Raw genomic sequence first — 21254 nt, forward strand, 5'->3', positions numbered from 1 at the left:
AACAGGAGATAGACTAGTGTCCTGTCCAGGGGGTGTACTGTAGACTACCTACCTACTACTCCTCTATTTCTTCAAGGTGGAGCTGGACCTCACAGTCCTGACGGACACGGTTACGGACCACAGCCGACGACTGGGTCAACTAGAGAACACGACAAACTTTATCGACACCGAACTGTCGAGGACAGTGGACATGTGCTCCGAGACCTGCGGCCCCAACGGGAAGGGCCGTAAGACAGAAGACATGGTCAAGACCTTGGAGTGGAGAGTAGTGGCCAACAAGGAGGACATCCAGAAGTTTGATACCAGACTCAAGGACCTGTCGCTGACTGGCGACTCTATCATAGACCGAGTGTTGGATCTCAGCAACGACGTTAAGAAGATCAAAGGATTGACGGGGGAGGACGGCGAGCGCTTCAACCAGATAGTCACGGAGGTGGAGACGCTGGGGCGGAGCGTGGACGACTGCTCCCTCTGTAGCACTGTAGAACAAGACCTGCAGTCGTTCACCAACAGCACCAACAGCGCCATCTGGAGGTGCCAAGCGGAACTGACCAACCTACGCAACAGGTTTGATGATTTGTGTGTGTGTGTGTGTGTGTGTTTAACTATTCTTGTGGGGACCAGAAGTCCCTACAAGAATAGTAAATGAACAAAAAGTTGACCAGCTGGGGACATTTTGTTAGTCCCCACAAGGTCAAATGCTATTTCTAGGGGGTTTAGGGTTAAGGTTAGAATTAGTGTTAGGGTTAGAATTAAGTTAAATATTAAGGTTAGGAGCTAGGGTTAGTTGTAGGGTTAGGGTTAGGAGCTAGGGTTAGGTTTAGGGTTAGGATAAAGTTTAGGTTTTTGGGTTAGGGTTAGGGTTAAGGTTAGGGTTAGGGTAAGAGTACGGGTTAGGTTTAGGGTTAGGGAAAATAGGATTTTGAATGGGACTGAATTGTATGTCCCCACAAGGATAGCTGTACAAGACTGTGTGTGTGTGTGTGTATTTATTGAATAGCAAAGTAAAATGCAGTGTCTTTCACCACAGTAACAGCCGCCATCTTGCTCTCAACAGGTTTGACTCTGAGGAATCCTCTTGTTCCCAGCTGTGCTCTAACCTGCAGGTAAATGACAGCAATGAAAAGTCATTTCTCTGACTACATGTTAATGTTTACTAATCTGTAGTTGTATCTGTCATGTGTGAATACATAGCTGTATATGTTTGTTATCTAAAAGGAGGAAGTGGGGAGGCTGAAGGAGGAAGTGGAGGAGTGTACAGGGAAGTGTAAGACCGGCCTGACGGACCTAAAGAAAAACCTGGACGGACATACGACCCTCCACGGACGGTTGGGAACGGACCTGAAATCCATCCAGGGGGAACTATCCAAGTTCACCATCAGGTAAATCTTCCCTGCGTCCCAAATGGCACTATTATTCCCTATGTAGTGCACTACTTTTGGGCTCTATGAGCTATAAAGTAGTGCACTGTGAAGGAACTAGGGTCCCATTTTGGATGCATCCCCTCTGTAAAACAGACAAGATGATCTGATTTGTTATTAGATGTTACATCATGAGTATAACCCACCACTGTTGTACAGGTTTACTACCCTGAATGACTCTGTGAAGGGGCTAGGTCATACGGTGCAGAGGCATGGCAACACCATCACAGACCTGGGCTCTACCAAGGATAACATCATGTCTGAGGTTAGATCTACTTTTAATTGTCTGTTTTTAACAGGAAGTGTACTGCGTTTGCATTGTTTGCAGACAGACAATTCTCACCGGGCACAATCTGTTTGAATCTACGTTGTTTCAACATGTTTCAACGTTGTTTCAACGTAATATGTCAAAGTATTGTGATCTGGAATCTACTGTTGTATAGAGGCTGAAATTTCAACCACAGGATTAGGCCATCATGGAAACCAATTTTCAACTATAGGCTGGGCAGCACCTCCTACTGGAGAGTTGATGTATCTACAGCACCTCCTACTGGAGAGTTGATCTATTACAGCACCTCCTACTGTAGAGTTGATGTACCTACAGCACCTCCTACTGGAGAGTTGATCTGTCTACAGCACCTCCTACTGGAGAGTTGATCTATTACAGCACCTCCTACTGGAGAGTTGATGTACCTACAGCACCTCCTACTGGAGAGTTGATGTACCTACAGCACCTCCTACTGGAGAGTTGATGTACCTACAGCACCTCCTACTGGAGAGTTGATGTACCTACAGCACCTCCTACTGGAGAGTTGATGTACCTACAGCACCTCCTACTGGAGAGTTGATGTATCTACAGCACCTCCTACTGGAGAGTTGATGTACCTACAGCACCTCCTACTGGAGAGTTGATCTATTACAGCACCTCCTACTGGAGAGTTGATCTGTCTACAGCACCTCCTACTGGAGAGTTGATGTACCCACAGCACCTCCTACTGGAGAGTTGATCTATTACAGCACCTTCTACTGGAGAGTTGATGTATCTACAGCACCTCCTAGTGGAGAGTTGATGTACCTACAGCACCTCCTACTGGAGAGTTGATGTACCTACAGCACCTCCTACTGGAGAGTTGATGTACCCACAGCACCTCCTACTGGAGAGTTGATGTACCCACAGCACCTCCTACTGGAGAGTTGATGTATCTACAGCACCTCCTACTGGAGAGTTGATGTACCTACAGCACCTCCTACTGGAGAGTTGATGTACCTACAGCACCTCCTACTGGAGAGTTGATGTACCTACAGCACCTCCTACTGGAGAGTTGATGTACCTACAGCACCTCCTACTGGAGAGTTGATGTACCTACAGCACCTCCTACTGGAGAGTTGATGTACCTACAGCACCTCCTACTGGAGAGTTGATGTACCTACAGCACCTCCTACTGGAGAGTTGATGTACCTACAGCACCTCCTACTGGAGAGTTGATGTACCTACAGCACCTCCTACTGGAGAGTTGATGTACCTACAGCACCTCCTACTGGAGAGTTGATGTATCTACAGCACCTCCTACTGGAGAGTTGATGTATCAACAGCACCTCCTACTGGAGAGTTGATGTATCTACAGCTGATCTTTGGTCTCCCTTCCAGGGTTTTAACCAAGCCCAGCCATTCTTAGGGTTGATATATGTCCCTGGACTGCTACCAATGTGCTATCGTGTGAATGCTTATTGAGAGATCTCTTAATAGCTAAATAGATTTAGAGTTGCTATTGAAGTCATTCCAAAGGGTAGGTTTAACAGAGCTAATTAAATGTACCATAGACTATAATTCAAAAATAGCAAAGTCATCATCAGCAATTGTTCTAATTCAACCTAGGGTTCAACTACAAATAGACAATACATATAGGCCACGGGGCAGTGGTGACCAACCAGTCGATCCCCCAAAATGTCTGGAAAAAACCCTTAAAGCCTTGCGTTCCTTTTCTGTGTGCTGCTGGTGATACTGTATGTGCATTTGATTCAGCCGGGAAGACAAAGTGTTCCCATTTTGAACCATTTCATATATCTGAAGGTAGAAGTCTGCAGACCCAGAGAGCAAATCAAGTGCAGCTATAGGCGTACCGTTGGCCAATCAGATGGATCAGATCACCGTGTCTCCACAGTTTCCTCAAGCCATAAACTATCAAAAGAATCCTTGAAATCACAGCAAAATCGATACTGTGATTTAAAAACCTTTTAAAGCCATGACTAGAGAGAGACTCAACTAGAGAGAGACTCAACTAGAGAGAGACTCAACTAGAGAGAGACTCAACTAGAGAGAGACTCAACTAGAGAGAGACTCAACTAGAGACTCAACTAGAGAGAGACTCAACTAGAGAGAGACTCAACTAGAGAGAGACTCAGAGAGAGACTCAGAGAGAGACTCAGAGAGAGACTCAGAGAGAGACTCAACTAGAGAGAGACTCAACTAGAGACTCAACTAGAGAGAGACTCAACTAGAGAGAGACTCAACTAGAGACTCAACTAGAGAGAGACTCAACTAGAGAGAGACTCAACTAGAGAGAGACTCAACTAGAGAGAGACTCAACGTAAAATGTAGCTGGTTGTAGCTTGCATGTTGAAGATAGCGTGCAAAGGGTCGCAGGTCTGTGGAGATTTTCACAATTGCTGTAATAATCTGAGCAGAATCTCAGGATCCCTCAGGAACCCTTGCACCATGTCCTTTTAATGTAAATCTCAACCAGGGGCGTCATTCACCCCAAAACATCTGAGGGTGCACAAAGTACGTGCGGATGGCTGGGGGGTGGTCTGGGAGGGGTGCCCCCTTTCCGGAAGTTGAATAAAAAATAATTATAATTCAAACACCTGAAAATAGCGGTTTCCTGCAGTCTAGAGCCATAATCGTTATGCTTATTTCTAGCTAAAATATATGTCTATTTTTCTGCGTAGCTAAGCATACCTCTTAGGTTGTCTGGATCCTCCTGTCTAGTGGTTATTTTGCATTGGAGTAGGATTCTATTGCATTGACATGCACGACTCAGGCCAGTAGGTGCGCCATAACCAATCAGAGCTGCAGTAGGCCTATATGCAAATAGCCATGGCTATATATGGATCTGTGCCATTCACTTTGAACTGGACTGTGTTTACAGCATGAGCGGTAGTGAGTATATGCGCTTGTTTTGAGATCAAAGCGAGAGCTGCATGTAGCCACCTGTGCACATTTTGTTTATAGGTAATTTCTAGTTAATAATGTGGGATTGGTTGCTTCCTACAAAACGTGTACATTTCTAGCCATCTTTCAAAAGCAAGTCAGGTAAGAGCATTTTTTTTGTCCTAATGTCCACAGCACAAGGTGCACGTGTGTAATGATCATGCTGTTTAATCAGCTTCTCGATATGCCACACCTGTCAGGTGGATAGATTATCTTGGCAAAAGAGAAATGCTCACTAACTGGGATGTAAACTAATTTGTGCACAAAATTGGAGCGAAATCAGCTTTTTGTTCGAATGGAACATTTCTGGGATCTTTTATTCCAGCTCATGAAACATGGGACCAAATATTTACATGATTACTAACCCTGCCCATTCGGACTACCACCAGCTATTGCACTCATACAGCTGTGAAAATAGCAGAAATATTTCTGACACACGCAGGGACCTATAGTGCTACTGCCAGCGCTTAGATTTCCCATTGTGTTAGGTTAGTTAAAATAGAGCCCTTAGATTGACCACTACGTTAGGTTTGTTAAAATAGAGCCCTTAGATTGACCACTACGTTAGGTTTGTTAAAATAGAGCCCTTAGATTGACCACTACGTTAGGTTTGTTAAAATAGAGCCCTTAGATCACATATGTCAGAGTCAAGGCCCGCGGGCCACATCCGGCCCGCGAGAAGGTTTTTTACGGCCCCTGGGATGATCTTGATTTATTATTAGAACCGGCCCGCAGACCGCAGCAAGCCGGCAGCCCGCAGATCTTTTACACGCACCAATACTACATTTCCCACAATGCAACGGTGACGCACCGAGCAGTAGGCTGCTTCATTTCAATATTTATTGGCACAGCAGTCGTCAGCATCACAGTAAAATTAACTTTCAGATACCCATCAAAAATGGCAAAACGGAAGGTGGACACTGAGAACCGGGGGTTTCAAACAAGGTGGGAGTCGGAGTATATGTTCACGGAGGTAGCTGGAAAACCTGTGTGTCTTCTGTGTGGAGAAAGTGTGGCGGTACTGAAAGAGTATAATCTGAGACGACATTATGAAACGAAACACGCGGACAAAAACAAGAATATGGACATGGAACAAAGGCTACAAAAGGCAGAGGAATTAAAACGAGGCCTCAAATCTCGACAGGCTCTGTTCAAAAAAGCCAAATCACAAGGCCAGGCTGCTGTCAAGGCCAGTTTTATTTTGGCAGAAGAGATCGCTAAATCAGCCCGGCCATTTACGGAGGGGGATTTCATCAAAAACTGCATGATTAAAGTTTGTGACGAAGTTTGCCCAGAAAAAAGGCAACTCTTTTTACTCAGAGCCTTACCCCGAACATTGATGAACTTGTGGAAAAGATGGGACACCACCAAGTATCACCCTCAACCTCAAACAAGTGAACATTACTGTGCAATCACATATTTAGAGTTTTTACTCAGTTCAAGTTTAAAAGTTAAAGTTTAATATTTGTTTTCACTGCATGTTACTTCTCCTTAAACAAAGTGTTGTTTTTGATTAATAGATTTTTGCACTTTATTTTATTGTATTTCAATCCAATTATATTTTAAAAATATTTCAGTTGAGTGGATGATAGAAAATTGCTATTATTGTTTTTTTCTTTGAAGTAAATTTAGCCCACTTTTGCTAAAATAGAAAATATAGGCTACTGATGGTGCCTTGAATACCGGTTTCTTTCATTTAATGTTCATGTTATGGGGATTTTTATATAAAGGAAATTTGTCTTTTGTGTCTGTTGAAAATTAAAGATTACTGACAGAGCCATAAGAAAATATTGCTTTATTTATCTGATCATATTGGAATATATTTGTTAGGTTTTCAGTAGGTTCAATTAGGTTCACTAGACTATATGCGTCATTTAAAATTTTTTCAATGAACATTCGAACAGTCCGGCCCTCGGCTTGTAGCTAAATTTTTTATTTGGCCCTCCGTCCATTTGACTTTGATACCCCTGCCTTAGATTGACCACTATGTTAGGTTAGTTAAAATAGAGCCCTTAGACTGACCACTACATTAGGTTAGTTAAAATAGAGCCCTTAGACTGACCACTACATTAGGTTTGTTAGAATAGAGCCCTTAGATTGACCACTATGTTAGGTTAGTTAAAATAGAGCCCTTAGATTGACCACTATGTTAGGTTAGTTAAAATAGAGCCCTTAGATAGACCACTACATTAGGTTAGGTAAAATAGAGCCCTTAGACTGACCACTACATTAGGTTTGTTAGAATAGAGCCCTTAGATTGACCACTATGTTAGGTTAGTTAAAATAGAGCCCTTAGATTGACCACTATGTTAGGTTAGTTAAAATAGAGCCCTTAGATAGACCACTACATTAGGTTTGTTAGAATAGAGCCCTTAGATTGACCACTACGTTAGGTTTGTTAGAATAGAGCCCTTAGATTGACCACTACGTTAGGTTAGTTCAAATAGAGCCCTTAGATTGACCACTACATTAGGTTAGTTAAAATAGAGCCCTTAGACTGACCACTACATTAGGTTAGGTAAAATAGAGCCCTTAGACTGACCACTACATTAGGTTTGTTAAAATAGAGCCCTTACATGACAACAAAACCATTAGAATTTGGTCGTGCTTTTAGATGGTTGAAGGCATAGTGATAACACATTGGGAATTCAACTAACTTCTGGCTGTCTTTTTGAGTGGGCGAATAAAAGTTGAAATCTCATTCATCAACGTCTCAACCAAATATTACCCAGATGTCCATGCTGAAATGAGGTGGTGTGGCCAGTGAGTTGCGTCAGAGATACAGTCGTGACATACAGCTCCCCCCATAGATTTAGTAGATCCACATGTCCATCACCAGGTACAGTGCATTCAGAAAGTATTCAGACACCTTCCCTTGTTCCACATTTTGTTACGTTACAACCTTATTCTAAAATATATATATTTTTTATCCTCAATCTACACACTATACCCCATAAAAACAAAGCAAAAACAGGTTTTTATACATTTTTACAAATGTATTAAATATATTTTTTAAAAGAGACCTTATATTCAGACCCTTTGCTTTGAGACTCGAAATTGAGCTCAGGTGAATCCTGGAGTCCAACCTGTGGTAAATTCAATTGATTGGACATGATTTGGAAAAGCACACACGTCTATATAAAGGTCCCACAGTTGACAGTGCATGTCAGAGCAAAAACCAAGCCATGAGGTCGAAGGAATTATCCGTAGAGCTCTGAGACAGGATTGTGTCGAAGCACAGATCTGGAGAAGGGTACCAAAAAATGTCTGCAGCATTGAAGGTCCCCAAGAACAGTGTTACAGTTCATATAAGGAAATCAGTCAATTGAAATAAATTCATTAGGCCCTAATCTATGGATTTCATATGACTGGACAGGGGTACAGCCATGGGTGGGCCTGGGAGGGCATAGGCCCACCCACTGGGGAGCCAGGCCCAGCTAATCAGAAGGCTTGGGCTAGCTGCCCGGCCAAACTGAGCAATCGGGGGAGAACGGCCTTGGTCAGGGAGGTGACCAAGAACCCGATGGTCACCTGACAGACCTCCAGAGTTCCTCTGTGGAGATGGGAGAACCTTCCAGAAGGACTACTATCTCTGCAGCACTCCACAAATCAGGCCTTTATGGTAGACTGGCCAGACTGAAGCCACTCCTCAGTAAAAGCCACATGATAGCCCGCTTGGAGTTTGCCAAAAGGCACATAAAGGACTCAGAGCATGAGAAACCAAGATTGAACTGTTTGGCCTGAATGCCAAGCGTCACGTCTGGAAGAAACCTGGCACCATCCCTACGGTGAAGCATGGTGGTGGCAGCATCATGCTGTGGGGATGTTTTTCAGCAGCAGGGACTGGGAGACTAGTCAGGATCGAGGGAAAGATGTACAGAGCAAAGTACAGAGAGATCCTTGATGAAAACCTGCTCCAGAGCACTCAAGACCTCAGACTGGGGCGAAGGTTCACCTTCTAACAGGACAACAACCCTAAGCACACAGCCAAGACAATGCAGGAGTGGCTTCGGGACAAGTCTCTGAATGTCCTTGAGTGGCCCAGCCAGAGCCCAGACTTGAACCCGATCGAACATCTCTAGAGAGACCTGAAAACAGCTGTGCAGCGACGCTCCCCATCCAACCTGATAGAGCTTGAGAGGATCTGCAGAGAAGAATGGCAGAAACTCCCCAAATACAGGTTTGCCAAGCTTGTAGCATCATACCCAGGAAGACTTGAGGCTGTAATCGCTGCCAAAGGTGTTTCAACAAAGTACTGATTAAAGGGTCTGAATACTTATGTAAATGTCATATTTACGTTGTTTTTTTCGCAAAAATAAATAAATATTTTTTTGCTTTGTCATTATGTGGTATTGTGTGTAGATTGACAATTTCATCTATTTTATTTTAAGGCTGTAACGTAACAAAATGTGGGGGGAAAAAGTCAAGGGGTCTGAATACTTTCCGAATGCACTGTTCATGGTTCCTGTATACTGAAAATCCATTTTATATTGCACAGTTCTGTATTGCACGCTCCATAATGAGTCACTATCAACCTCTCCTTCCGCAAGTTGGACCATGTGCAGACAGAGCTGGACGAGCACGTCAAGGACACCAGGGGGCGCTTCACTGACCTGGGTCGTGAGATAAAGACCATCACCAGTAAATACGTGACGGAGATTGGGGAGTGTCGGCGGTCCGGGGATGGGCTGGACAAGAGGCTGTCCAAGATGGAGGAGGTCTGTGGCCGGCTGGATGGTGTCTCCAACAGCCTGGCCAAGATCAAGGTAGTGAATCTCTTTTTAAAGGAGCTTAAAAAAAATATATATATTAACATTTTGCTTTTTTATTTTCCATTTGTGTTTTGTTCTTGGAGTTCTTGAAAGGCTGATGTTGAGTATAATTATTTTGTATTATTATCAAGGAGGGGCTGAACAGACACGTGTCAGGGTTGTGGAACTGTGTCAACACGCTCAACTCTACGGTCATCTTCCACGACGAGTCCATCGACAACATCCAGAACGTCCAGCTTCCAGACGTTCACTCTGACATCAACAGGCTCAACACCTCTGTCCTCAACGTCCTCGAGGAGTTCCACAGCTTTAAACAACAGGACTTTGTCGGTGAGTGGAGAAAAAGTGAAGTGAAGGGAGAGTGCAATGTTCAAAACTAAAATGGGCCAAATCACCTTTTTGGTAACCAAGTCATTGAGTTGATTGTTGCTGAAATTAAATGTTCTAAAGGTCCAAGGTCCAAGGTCAAAGGTCCAAGCCACATGAGATGAGAGATGATATTACATTATACTTTATTAATCCACACGGGGAAATTATTTTGTCATCATACCGCAGTCATAGTAAGACAGGACTTTGTCGGTGAGTGTACTAAAGGGAAGGGAAGTGCAATGTGCCAAATTGTTGGGCGAAATGACCTTTTAGTAACTTCAAAGCCAAGTCATTGAGTTGATGACAATTTTCTCCTCAGGGACAATAAAGTGCATCCTAAATCCTATTTCAGTTGATTTGGACTTTAAGAGTGAAGTTAAGTGCACATCTTAAGATACACTACATGATCAAAAGTATGTGGACACCTGCTCGCCAAACATCTCATTCCAAAATCATGGGCATTAATATGGAGTTGGTCCCCCCCCCCTTTGCTGCTATAACAGCCTCCACTCTTCTGGGAAGGTTTTCCACTAGATGTTGGAACATTCCTGTGGGGACTTGCTTCCATTCAGCCACAAGAGCATTAGTGAGGTTGGCACTGATGTTGGGCGATTAGGCCTGGCTCGCAGTCTGCGTTACAATTCATCCCATATGGTGTTTGTTGGGGTTGAGGTCAGGGCTCTGTGCAGGCCAGTCAAATTCTTCCATGCCGATCTCGACAAACCATTTTTGTATGGACCTCGCTTTGTACACGGGGCATTGTCATGCTGAAACAAGGAAAGGGCCTTCCCCAACTGTAGCCACAAAGTTGGAAGCACATAATCTTCTAGAATGTCATTGCTGTAGCATTAAGATTTCCCTTCACTGGAACTAAGTGGCCATGCCCGAACCATGAGAAACAGCCCCAGACCATTATTCCTCCTCCACCAAACTTTATAGTTGGCACTATGCATTCTGGCAGGTAGCGTTCTCCTGGCATCTGCCAAACCTAGATTAATCCGTCAGACTGCCAGATGGTAAAGCATGATTCATCACTCCCGAGAATGCGTTTCCAATGCTCCAGAGTCCAATGGCGGCGAGCTTTACACCACTCTAGCCAATGCTTGGCATTATGTATGGTGATCTTAGGCTTGTGTGCGGCTGCTCGGCCTTGGAAAGCCATTTCATGAAGCTCCTGACGAACAGTTCTTGTGTTGACGTTGCTTCCAGAGGCACTTTGGAACTCGGTAATCAGTGTTGCAACCGAGGACAGACGATTTTTACAAGCTATGGGCTTCAGCACTCGGCGGTCCCGTTCTGTGAGCTTGTGTGGCCTACCACTTTGCGGCTGAGACGTTGTTGCTCCTAGACGTTTCCACTTGACAATAAACAGCACTTACAGTTGACAGAGGCAGCTCTAGCAGGGCAGAAATTTGACGAACTGACTTGTTGGAAAGATGGCATCTTATGACGGTGCCACGTTGAAGGTCATCAAGCTCTTCAGTAGGGCCATTCTAATGCCAATGTTGTCCTATGGAGATTGCATGGCTGTGTGCTCGATTTTATACACCTGTCAGCAACGGCTGAAATAACCGAATAGAGGGTGTGGCTGAAATAGCCGAATAGAGGGTGTGGCTGAAATAGCCGATTAGAGGGTGTGGCTGAAATAGCCGAATAGAGGGCGTGGCTGAAATAGCCGAATAGAGGGCGTGGCTGAAATAGCCGAATAGAGGGTGTGGCTGAAATAGCCGAATAGAGGGTGTGGCTGAAATAGCCGAATAGAGGGTGTGGCTGAAATAGCCGAATAGAGGGTGTGGCTGAAATAGCCGAATAGAGGGTGTGGCTGAAATAGCCGATTAGAGGGTGTGGCTGAAATAGCCGATTAGAGGGTGTGGCTGAAATAGCCGAATAGAGGGTGTGGCTGAAATAGCCGAATAGAGGGTGTGGCTGAAATAGCCGATTAGAGGGTGTGGCTGAAATAGCCGATTAGAGGGTGTGGCTGAAATAGCCGATTAGAGGGTGTGGCTGAAATAGCCGAATAGAGGGTGTGGCTGAAATAGAATCCACTCACTTGAAGGTTGTGTCCACATGCTTTTTGTTGTATATATAGTGTACGTATGAGAATGTCCAAGCCACATTTCAAGAATGCAGAGGTTAGAGATAGCGTTAGGGAGGTTGATGGTCAAGGTCAGGACGAACGGAATGGACCAGAAATAAACCCATGTCTGGTAGTTATTAACTGTCCTCCTCAGTCACCTCAACGTTCTGCTCTGGTGTGGATCTTGCTTAGTAGACTATTTGGAGCACAGAGAGTATCTGGTCCTTGGACCCTGGTCTGTGGTGGTCTGTGATGTGTCTGTGCTGGTCTGTGGTGTGTCTGTGGTGGTCTGTGGTGGTCTGTGGTGTGTCTGTGCTTGTGTGTGGTGTGTCTGTGGTGTGTCTGTGCTTGTCTGTGGTGTGTCTGTGGTGGTTTGTGGTGGTCTAGAGATAGTATCTGGTCCTTGGACCCTGGTCTGTGGTGGTCTGTGGTGTGTCTTGCTCAATAGTTTTCTAGGCATGTGGTTTATCTCACTAAAGTAGACTAATAACTTAGTAACGAGTGCTTCTATCTTCTAGCTGCTCTGTTTTCTGGAATGATTTATTGACGGTTGTATTGAATATCAAGGAGTTACCTGTGCAGTGCTGCGCGGAAAAATACTTATTTTGTATTAAAATATCAACAACAAAACTAGAAAAAAAGGTATATTTTCGAAGAGAAAATGCGTGCGCTTGAGTCAGCTGTCCAAAAAGAACACACCCTTTCTTCCATGTGTAAGGTTCCCCTGGTCTGCCCGGTCCGAGGGGAGAGAGGGGCTACTCTGGACTCCCAGGGCCAAAGGGACCCCAAGGAAGAGAAGGGCCCCAAGGCAAACCTGGCAAGGAGGGGCCCCTGGGACCTCCAGGTAAAACAAAAACACACATTTGATCGTCACACAGTGATACAGAAGTTCTGGGAAAGGCTGTGAGGTCTCAGTAAACACTAGTGATACAGAAGCTCTGGGAAAAGGCTGTGAGGTCTCAGTAAACACTAGTGATACAGAAGCTCTGGGAAAGGCTGTGAGGTCTCAGTAAACATTAGTGATACAGAAGCTCTGGGAAAGGCTGTGAGGTCTCAGTAAACACTAAGTGATACAGAAGCTCTGGGAAAGGCTGTGAGGTCTCAGTAAACACTAGTGATACAGAAGCTCTGGGAAAGGCTGTGAGGTCTCAGTAAACACTAGTGATACAGAAGCTCTGGGAAAGGCTGTGAGGTCTCAGTAAACACTAGTGATACAGAAGCTCTGGGAAAGGCTGTGAGGTCTCAGTAAACACTAAGTGATACAGAAGCTCTGGGAAAGGCTGTGAGGTCTCAGTAAACACTAGTGATACTGACAAGTACAGAGTACAGGGTTATATTTTCTCTCAAATCAAGGTATAATAACCATGACATTACTATCAATTTAATTCTAAAATGAACTAAGTCCTCTATTCAATCTGTATCGCAGCATATTGAGCCGGAATATGCAGCCTTTACCATGAATGCAGTCTTCACTAAAGCAGGAGGGTTGCCTCTAAATTTAATTCACACAGTACAGCTGAACTTCTGCCATGCGGATTGAATAGAGCCCTAAATCAGTGTTGTGTTATTTAATCATATTTTTTTCCATCTTTCATCCCAGGTCTGAGAGGTGAAGAAGGTATGTTATAATGAATCTATTCATTAATCATGTTAACATTGATCTGAGTGAATATGTTATAATGAATCTATTCATTAATCATGTTAACATTGATCTGAGTGAATATGTTATAATGAATCTATTCATTAATCATGTTAACATTGATCTGAGTGAATATGTTATAATGAATGTATTCATTAATCATGTTAACATTGATCTGAGTGAATATGTTATAATGAATCTATTCATTAATCATGTTAACATTGATCTGAGTGAATATGTTATAATGAATGTATTCATTAATCATGTTAACATTGATCTGAGTGAATATGTTATAATGAATCTATTCATTAATCATGTTAACATTGATCTGAGTGAATACTCTCTCATCTGCCCTCAGTTGAATCCCACACCAATCCTCAATTACACCATTTATGTTTGTTATGTTTGTTAGTCTTTGTTATGTTTGTTATATTGTTAGTGTTTGTTATATTGTTAGTGTTTGTTATATTGTTAGTGTTTGTTATGTTTGTTAGTGTTTGTTATATTGTTAGTGTTTGTTAGTGTGTATGTTTATACTGTGTATGCACTGTACTGTCCTGTATGTACTCTACTGTACTGTGTGTACTGTATTTCCTGTATGTACTGTCCTGTATGTACTCTACTGTACTGTATGTACTCTACTGTATGTACTGTGTGTACTGTATTTCCTGTATCTACTCTACTATACTGTATGTACTCTACTGTACTATGCTGTACTGTATGTACTCTACTGTACTATACTGTACTGTATGTACTCTACTATACTGTACTCTACTGTTTTGTATGTACTCTACTGTGTGTACTGTATTTCCTGTATGTACTCTACTGTTTTGTATGTACTGTACTGTAGCCTTTTAAGTACATTTTAAGTACTTTAAGTCATCATCTGCTGTATTGCGTCTACATAGGCTATGTTTTAACTAACACCACCAATGTGAAGCCCTATTGTGTTATGATACATCTACATTTCTAAACACACCTCTCCCCTGATACCAGTAAACACACCTCTCTCCTGATACCAGTAAACACACCTCTCCCCTGATACCAGTAAACACACCTCTCCCCTGATACCAGTAAACACACCTCTCTCCTGATACCAGTAAACACACCTCTCTCCTGATACCAGTAAACACACCTCTCTCCTGATACCAGTAAACACACCTCTCTCCCCTGATACCAGTAAACACACCTCTCTCCCCTGATACCAGTAAACACACCTCTCTCCCCTGATACCAGTAAACACACCTCTCTCCCCTGATACCAGTAAACACACCTCTCTCCTAATACCAGTAAACACACCTCTCCCCTGATACCAGTAAACACACCTCTCTCCCCTGATACCAGTAAACACACCTCTCTCCCCTGATACCAGTAAACACACCTCTCTCCCCTGATACCAGTAAACACACCTCTCTCCCCTGATACCAGTAAACACACCTCTCTCCCCTGATACCAGTAAACACACCTCTCCCCTGATACCAGTAAACACACCTCTCTCCTGATACCAGTAAACACACCTCTCTCCCCTGATACCAGTAAACACACCTCTCTCCCCTGATACCAGTAAACACACCTCTCTCCCCTGATACCAGTAAACACACCTCTCTCCTGATACCAGTAAACACACCTCTCTCCTGATACCAGTAAACACACCTCTCTCCCCTGATACCAGTAAACACACCTCTCCCCTGATACCAGTAAACACACCTCTCCCCTGATACCAGTAAACACACCTCTCTCCCCTGATACCAGTAAACACACCTCTCCCCTGATACCAGTAAACACACCTCTCTCCCCTGATACCAGTAAACACACCTCTCTCCCCTGATACCAGTAAACACCTCTCTCCCCTGATACCAGTAAACACACCTCTCTCAACTGATACCAGTAAACACACCTCTCTCCTGATACCAGTAAACACACCTCTCTCCTGATACCAGTAAACACACCTCTCTCCCCTGATACCAGTAAACACACCTCTCTCCCCTGATACCAGTAAACACACCTCTCTCCCCTGATACCAGTAAACACACCTCTCTCCCCTGATACCAGTAAACACACCTCTCTCTCCTGATACCAGTAAACACACCTCTCTCTCCTGATACCAGTAAACACACCTCTCTCTCCTGATACCAGTAAACACACCTCTCTCTCCTGATACCAGTAAACACACCTCTCTCCCCTGACACCAGTAAACACACCTCTCTCTCCTGACACCAGTAAACACACCTCTCTCTCCTGACACCAGTAAACACACCTCTCTCCCCTGATACCAGTAAACACAACTCTCTCAACTGATACCAGTAAACACACCTCTCTCCTGATACCAGTAAACACACCTCTCTCCTGATACCAGTAAACACACCTCTCTCCCCTGATACCAGTAAACACACCTCTCTCCCCTGATACCAGTAAACACACCTCTCTCCCCTGATACCAGTAAACACACCTCTCCCCTGATACCAGTAAACACATCTCTCTCCCCTGATACCAGTAAACACATCTCTCTCCCCTGATACCAGTAAACACACCTCTCTCCCCTGATACCAGTAAACACACCTCTCTCCCCTGATACCAGTAAACACATCTCTCTCCCCTGATACCAGTAAACACACCTCTCCCCTGATACCAGTAAACACACCTCTCTCCCCTGATACCAGTAAACACACCTCTCTCCCCTGATACCAGTAAACACACCTCTCTCCTGATACCAGTAAACACACCTCTCTCCTGATACCAGTAAACACACCTCTCTCCTGATACCAGTAAACACACCTCTCTCCTGATACCAGTAAACACACCTCTCTCCTGATACCAGTAAACACACCTCTCTCCCCTGATACCAGTAAACACACCTCTCTCTCCTGATACCAGTAAACACACCTCTCTCTCCTGACACCAGTAAACACACCTCTCTCCTAATACCAGTAAACACACCTCTCTCCCCTGATACCAGTAAACACACCTCTCTCCCCTGATACCAGTAAACACACCTCTCTCCCCTGATACCAGTAAACACACCTCTCTCCTAATACCAGTAAACACACCTCTCTCCCCTGATACCAGTAAACACACCTCTCTCCCCTGATACCAGTAAACACACCTCTCTCCCCTGATACCAGTAAACACACCTCTCTCCCCTGATACCAGTAAACACACCTCTCCCCTGATACCAGTAAACACACCTCTCTCCCCTGATACCAGTAAACACACCTCTCTCCTGATACCAGTAAACACACCTCTCTCCCCTGATACCAGTAAACACACCTCTCTCTCCTGATACCAGTAAACACACCTCTCTCTCCTGATACCAGTAAACACACCTCTCTCTCCTGATACCAGTAAACACACCTCTCTCCCCTGATACCAGTAAACACACCTCTCTCCCCTGATACCAGTAAACACACCTCTCTCTCCTGATACCAGTAAACACACCTCTCTCTCCTGATACCAGTAAACACACCTCTCTCTCCTGACACCAGTAAACACACCTCTCTCTCCTGACACCAGTAAACACACCTCTCTCCTAATACCAGTAAACACACCTCTCTCCCCTGATACCAGTAAACACACCTCTCTCCCCTGATACCAGTAAACACACCTCTCTCTCCTGACACCAGTAAACACACCTCTCTCCCCTGATACCAGTAAACACACCTCTCTCCCCTGATACCAGTAAACACACCTCTCTCTCCTGACACCAGTAAACACACCTCTCTCTCCTGATACCAGTAAACACACCTCTCTCTCCTGATACCAGGTCCAGCAGGATCAGATGCCCATGTTCCTCGTCTGTCCTTCTCAGCAGCTCTGACCCGCCCTCAGGCCAGGGCTGGAACCATAGTATTCAACAAGATCTTTGTCAATGAGAAGGATGTCTATAACCCAGGCACAGGTGTGTGTTTGGGTATTAAACAGGAGTGGAGTTGTACATGTATATATCTCTGTCAAGGCCTTGCCATCTTAGTTCTTAAATCATTTTCAATTTGAGTAAAAGCTTGTGTACTTTATTGCATGTTAATTCAGATATATGCTGTGCTTGTTTTAACTGCAAAAGTCATCACGAGACTCCAACGATTCCTTTTATTTACTATGTTGTTATTATTTGACAACTTTGTTGTCGCTCGAAATGAAAGTTAATATTACTGGTATTATAACCCGCCTGCATGTCTCTGTCTCCCCAGGTTACTTCACAGCCCCAGTGAGTGGTAAATACTTCTTCAGCGCTACCCTGACAGGCCATAAGAATGTGAAGATTGAGGCTGTCCTATCTAAGTCTAACTACGGCGTAGCGCGTGGGGACTCTGCAGGCTACCAACCAGAGGGACTGGAGAAACCCATGGCAGAGGCCAGACACACGCCCGGAGCCCTGGCTGTCTTCAACATCGTCCTCCCTATGAAGGTGGGAGATACCGTCTGCATCGACCTGGTCACCGGGAAACTGGCCCACTCCTCAGAACCCCTCACCATCTTCAGCGGGATGCTGCTGTATGAGACCGTCTGATTGGGCTAGACTGTCTGTGTGAGGCCTTCTGATTGGCTGGACTGAAGGAGAGGGATGAGTCTAATTGGTGCTTACAGAGACAGACAGAAGTGACTGAGAGGACAGTGTCTTGAGATCAACAATTGAATCAAACCGGCAAGAGAGATACCTTCATGAATGAATCAAACCGCCAAGAGAGATACCTTCATGAATGAATCAAACCGTCAAGAGAGATACCTTCATGAATGAATCAAACCGCCAAGAGAGATACCTTCATGAATGAATCAAACCGCCAAGAGAGATACCTTCATGAATGAATCAAACCGCCAAGAGAGATACCTTCATGAATGAATCAAACCGCCAAGAGAGATACCTTCATGAATGAATCAAACCGGGCAAGAGAGATACCTTCATGAATGAATCAAACCGGGCAAGAGAGATACCTTCATGAATGAATCAAACCGCCAAGAGAGATACCTTCATGAATGAATCAAACCGCCAAGAGAGATACCTTCATGAATGAATCAAACCGCCAAGAGAGATACCTTCATGAATGAATCAAACCGCCAAGAGAGATACCTTCATGAATGAATCAAACCGCCAAGAGAGATACCTTCATGAATGAATCAAACCGCCAAGAGAGATACCTTCATGAATGAATCAAACCGCCAAGAGAGATACCTTCATGAATGAATCAAACCGGCAAGAGAGATACCTTCATGAATGAATCAAACCGGCAAGAGAGATACCTTCATGAATGAATCAAACCGGCAAGAGAGATACCTTCATGAATGAATCAAACCGCCAAGAGAGATACCTTCATGAATGAATCAAACCGCCAAGAGAGATACCTTCATGAATGAATCAAACCGGCAAGAGAGATACCTTCATGAATGAATCAAACCGGCATGAGAGATACCTTCATGAATGAATCAAACCGCCAAGAGAGATACCTTCATGAATGAATCAAACCGGGCAAGAGAGATACCTTCATGAATGAATCAAACCGGGCAAGAGAGATACCTTCATGAATGAATCAAACCGGGCAAGAGAGATACCTTCATGAATGAAATAGAATCCAATCCATCCATTTGATGATTTGTGTTTCACAGCTCGGAGCAAACAGGAATCCCACTGGGCACAGATGTCGATTCAAAGTCTATTCCACGTTGGTTCAATGTAATTACATTGAAATGACGTGGGAACAACCGTCGTGTTCCCAGTGGGGTTAAACATCATGTCTTTGACATTCATTTCCTTTCGAAAGAGATGCCACTGCAGAGTTTTACATGTTATATTATTTTAATAGTTTGTTCGGCACTATCAACTTTAATGTTTCACTTATTTTCATAAGCTGGCCTTGAGGTCTCACACATATTCTTTAACGTCAAATCAAACTATAGTATATTTTTGAAAGGATCACAAAATAATGTTAAGTATTTTTGTTCCATGTAGACTGATACACCCACAAATATGACTGGGATGGGTTGATGTTCCAGAATCTGTTTATTGCACACATTCTATGTCAAAGTGGTTCTGAAGTATTTTGTATATTCAGTCTAAATTACTCACACTATCTATTTCACGTGTGCAAACAGATTGAAGAGAAATGCAACAATAAGCACATTTTCCTCAAGTAACAAAGCAATTTCAGCGTGTGGGAGCAGACCAGCAACAAACAAAGTTATGCTGGTGCTCATTATGACTTTTGTTCTAGAACTCAGAAAGAAAAAGAACATTTGAGGAACATTCCATTAATTTGTTCTAGAACTCAAACAGAAAAATAACATTTGAGGAACATTCCATTAATTTGGTCTAGAACTCAAACAGAAAAAGAACATTTGAGGAACATTCCATTAATTTGGTCTAGAACTCAAACAGAAAAAGAACATTTGAGGAACATTCCATTAATTTGTTCTAGAACTCAAACAGAAAAAGAACATTTGAGGAACATCCCATTAATATATCCAAGGACTCAAGAGAAAGAGTTCTTCTCAGAATCTCGAATGTAGCCATAGAGGTCATATAAACTTGGCGAAGGTCGAGGGTCAACTGTAGAACGTGTGTCCTCTCTGTTTCTCTGTCTACCCTATTCAGAGCCACAGATAACACTGATGAGCAGGGTACGCATCCCTCTATCCCTCCATGAATTTAAACCTCAGCCAAGAAACCATGTGCCTGGTCAAAAAGTAGTGTACTAAGGTAGGGAATAGGGTGCCATTTGGGACAAACACATGTTTCCTGTGTCCTTCCCTCACTAGGCCAATTAACATGCCTTTCCTTTCTCAAAGTATTTGAATTCAGTCCGATACAGTACAGTATAGGAAGACCCTCTAGTGGAATGTTCATATGTTGACACTATCGAGGAACATTATCATCAGAAATGACATTTACGGCTCTGTCCCCAATGGTATCCTATTCTAACTATAGTACACTACTTTGGACCAAGTGCACTAAAATATATATATATATATAAATAAATAAATAAAATGGGTGCCTTTTCAGATGCACATTGTATTTTTGCATGCCATATGTTGCCAGAATTTCCTAAAGTCTTGAACCAGACAGTTTGGAAATGCAATTTACTTTGTAATATGTGTTTTTGTATGCGTTGATGTACAACCTCAATAGTTTGTAAATATTTGTATGTATATTTTTTGGTCATATATTAGTAATTTGTTGTGACTGTATGCTTTTGCTTTGTTTTTATTAGGTTTGTGTTTTTGTTTTGTTTGCCACATGTGACTCCAATACAGATCACTTTTCCACATGTAGTCTTAACTCTTGTTATTGATAATAATCATAATAATAAGGAAAGCGTTGAATACAAAGATGTGATCTTTGACCTTCACATTAGCAATACATTTTTTTTTAAATACACTGAACAAAAATATAAAAATGCAACACGCAACAATCTCTAGGATTTTACTGAGTTACAGTTCATATGAGGAAATCAGTCAATTTAAATAAATTCATTAGACCCTAATCTATGGATTTCACAGGACTAGGAATACAGATATGCATCTGTTGGTCACAGATACCTTAAAGAAAAGAAGTAGGGGTGTGGATCATAAAACCAGTCAGTATCTGGTGTGACCACCATTTGCCTCATGCAGCGTGACACATCTCCTTCGCATAGAGTTGATCAGGCTGTTGATTGTGGCCTGTGGAATGTTGTCCCACTCCTCTTCAATGGCTGTGTGAAGTTGCTAGATATTGGCGGGAACTGGAACACGCTGTCGTACTCGTCGATCCAGAGCATACCAAACATGCTCAATGGGT

General features: G+C 43.4%; 1 protein-coding gene across 2 annotated transcripts in view; it reads left to right on the top strand.

Moving 5' to 3' along the window:
• Window positions 1–20742, top strand: part of emilin1a (elastin microfibril interfacer 1a) — a 54143-nt gene extending 33401 nt beyond the window's left edge. For both annotated transcript variants that reach the window (XM_038986206.1, XM_038986207.1), the window contains exons 8-17: window positions 77–567; window positions 1058–1106; window positions 1219–1382; window positions 1581–1686; window positions 9183–9398; window positions 9536–9734; window positions 12569–12694; window positions 13451–13468; window positions 17250–17384; window positions 17674–20742. In XM_038986206.1, the coding sequence (XP_038842134.1) occupies window positions 77–567; window positions 1058–1106; window positions 1219–1382; window positions 1581–1686; window positions 9183–9398; window positions 9536–9734; window positions 12569–12694; window positions 13451–13468; window positions 17250–17384; window positions 17674–17993 (1824 nt within the window). In that variant the 3' untranslated portion in view covers window positions 17994–20742. The remainder of the gene's footprint in view (window positions 1–76; window positions 568–1057; window positions 1107–1218; window positions 1383–1580; window positions 1687–9182; window positions 9399–9535; window positions 9735–12568; window positions 12695–13450; window positions 13469–17249; window positions 17385–17673) is intronic.
• The last annotated feature ends 512 nt before the right edge of the window (window positions 20743–21254 follow it).

This window comes from Salvelinus namaycush, unplaced genomic scaffold, assembly GCF_016432855.1.
Source record: "Salvelinus namaycush isolate Seneca unplaced genomic scaffold, SaNama_1.0 Scaffold43, whole genome shotgun sequence".
Taxonomy (NCBI): Eukaryota; Metazoa; Chordata; class Actinopteri; order Salmoniformes; family Salmonidae; genus Salvelinus; species Salvelinus namaycush.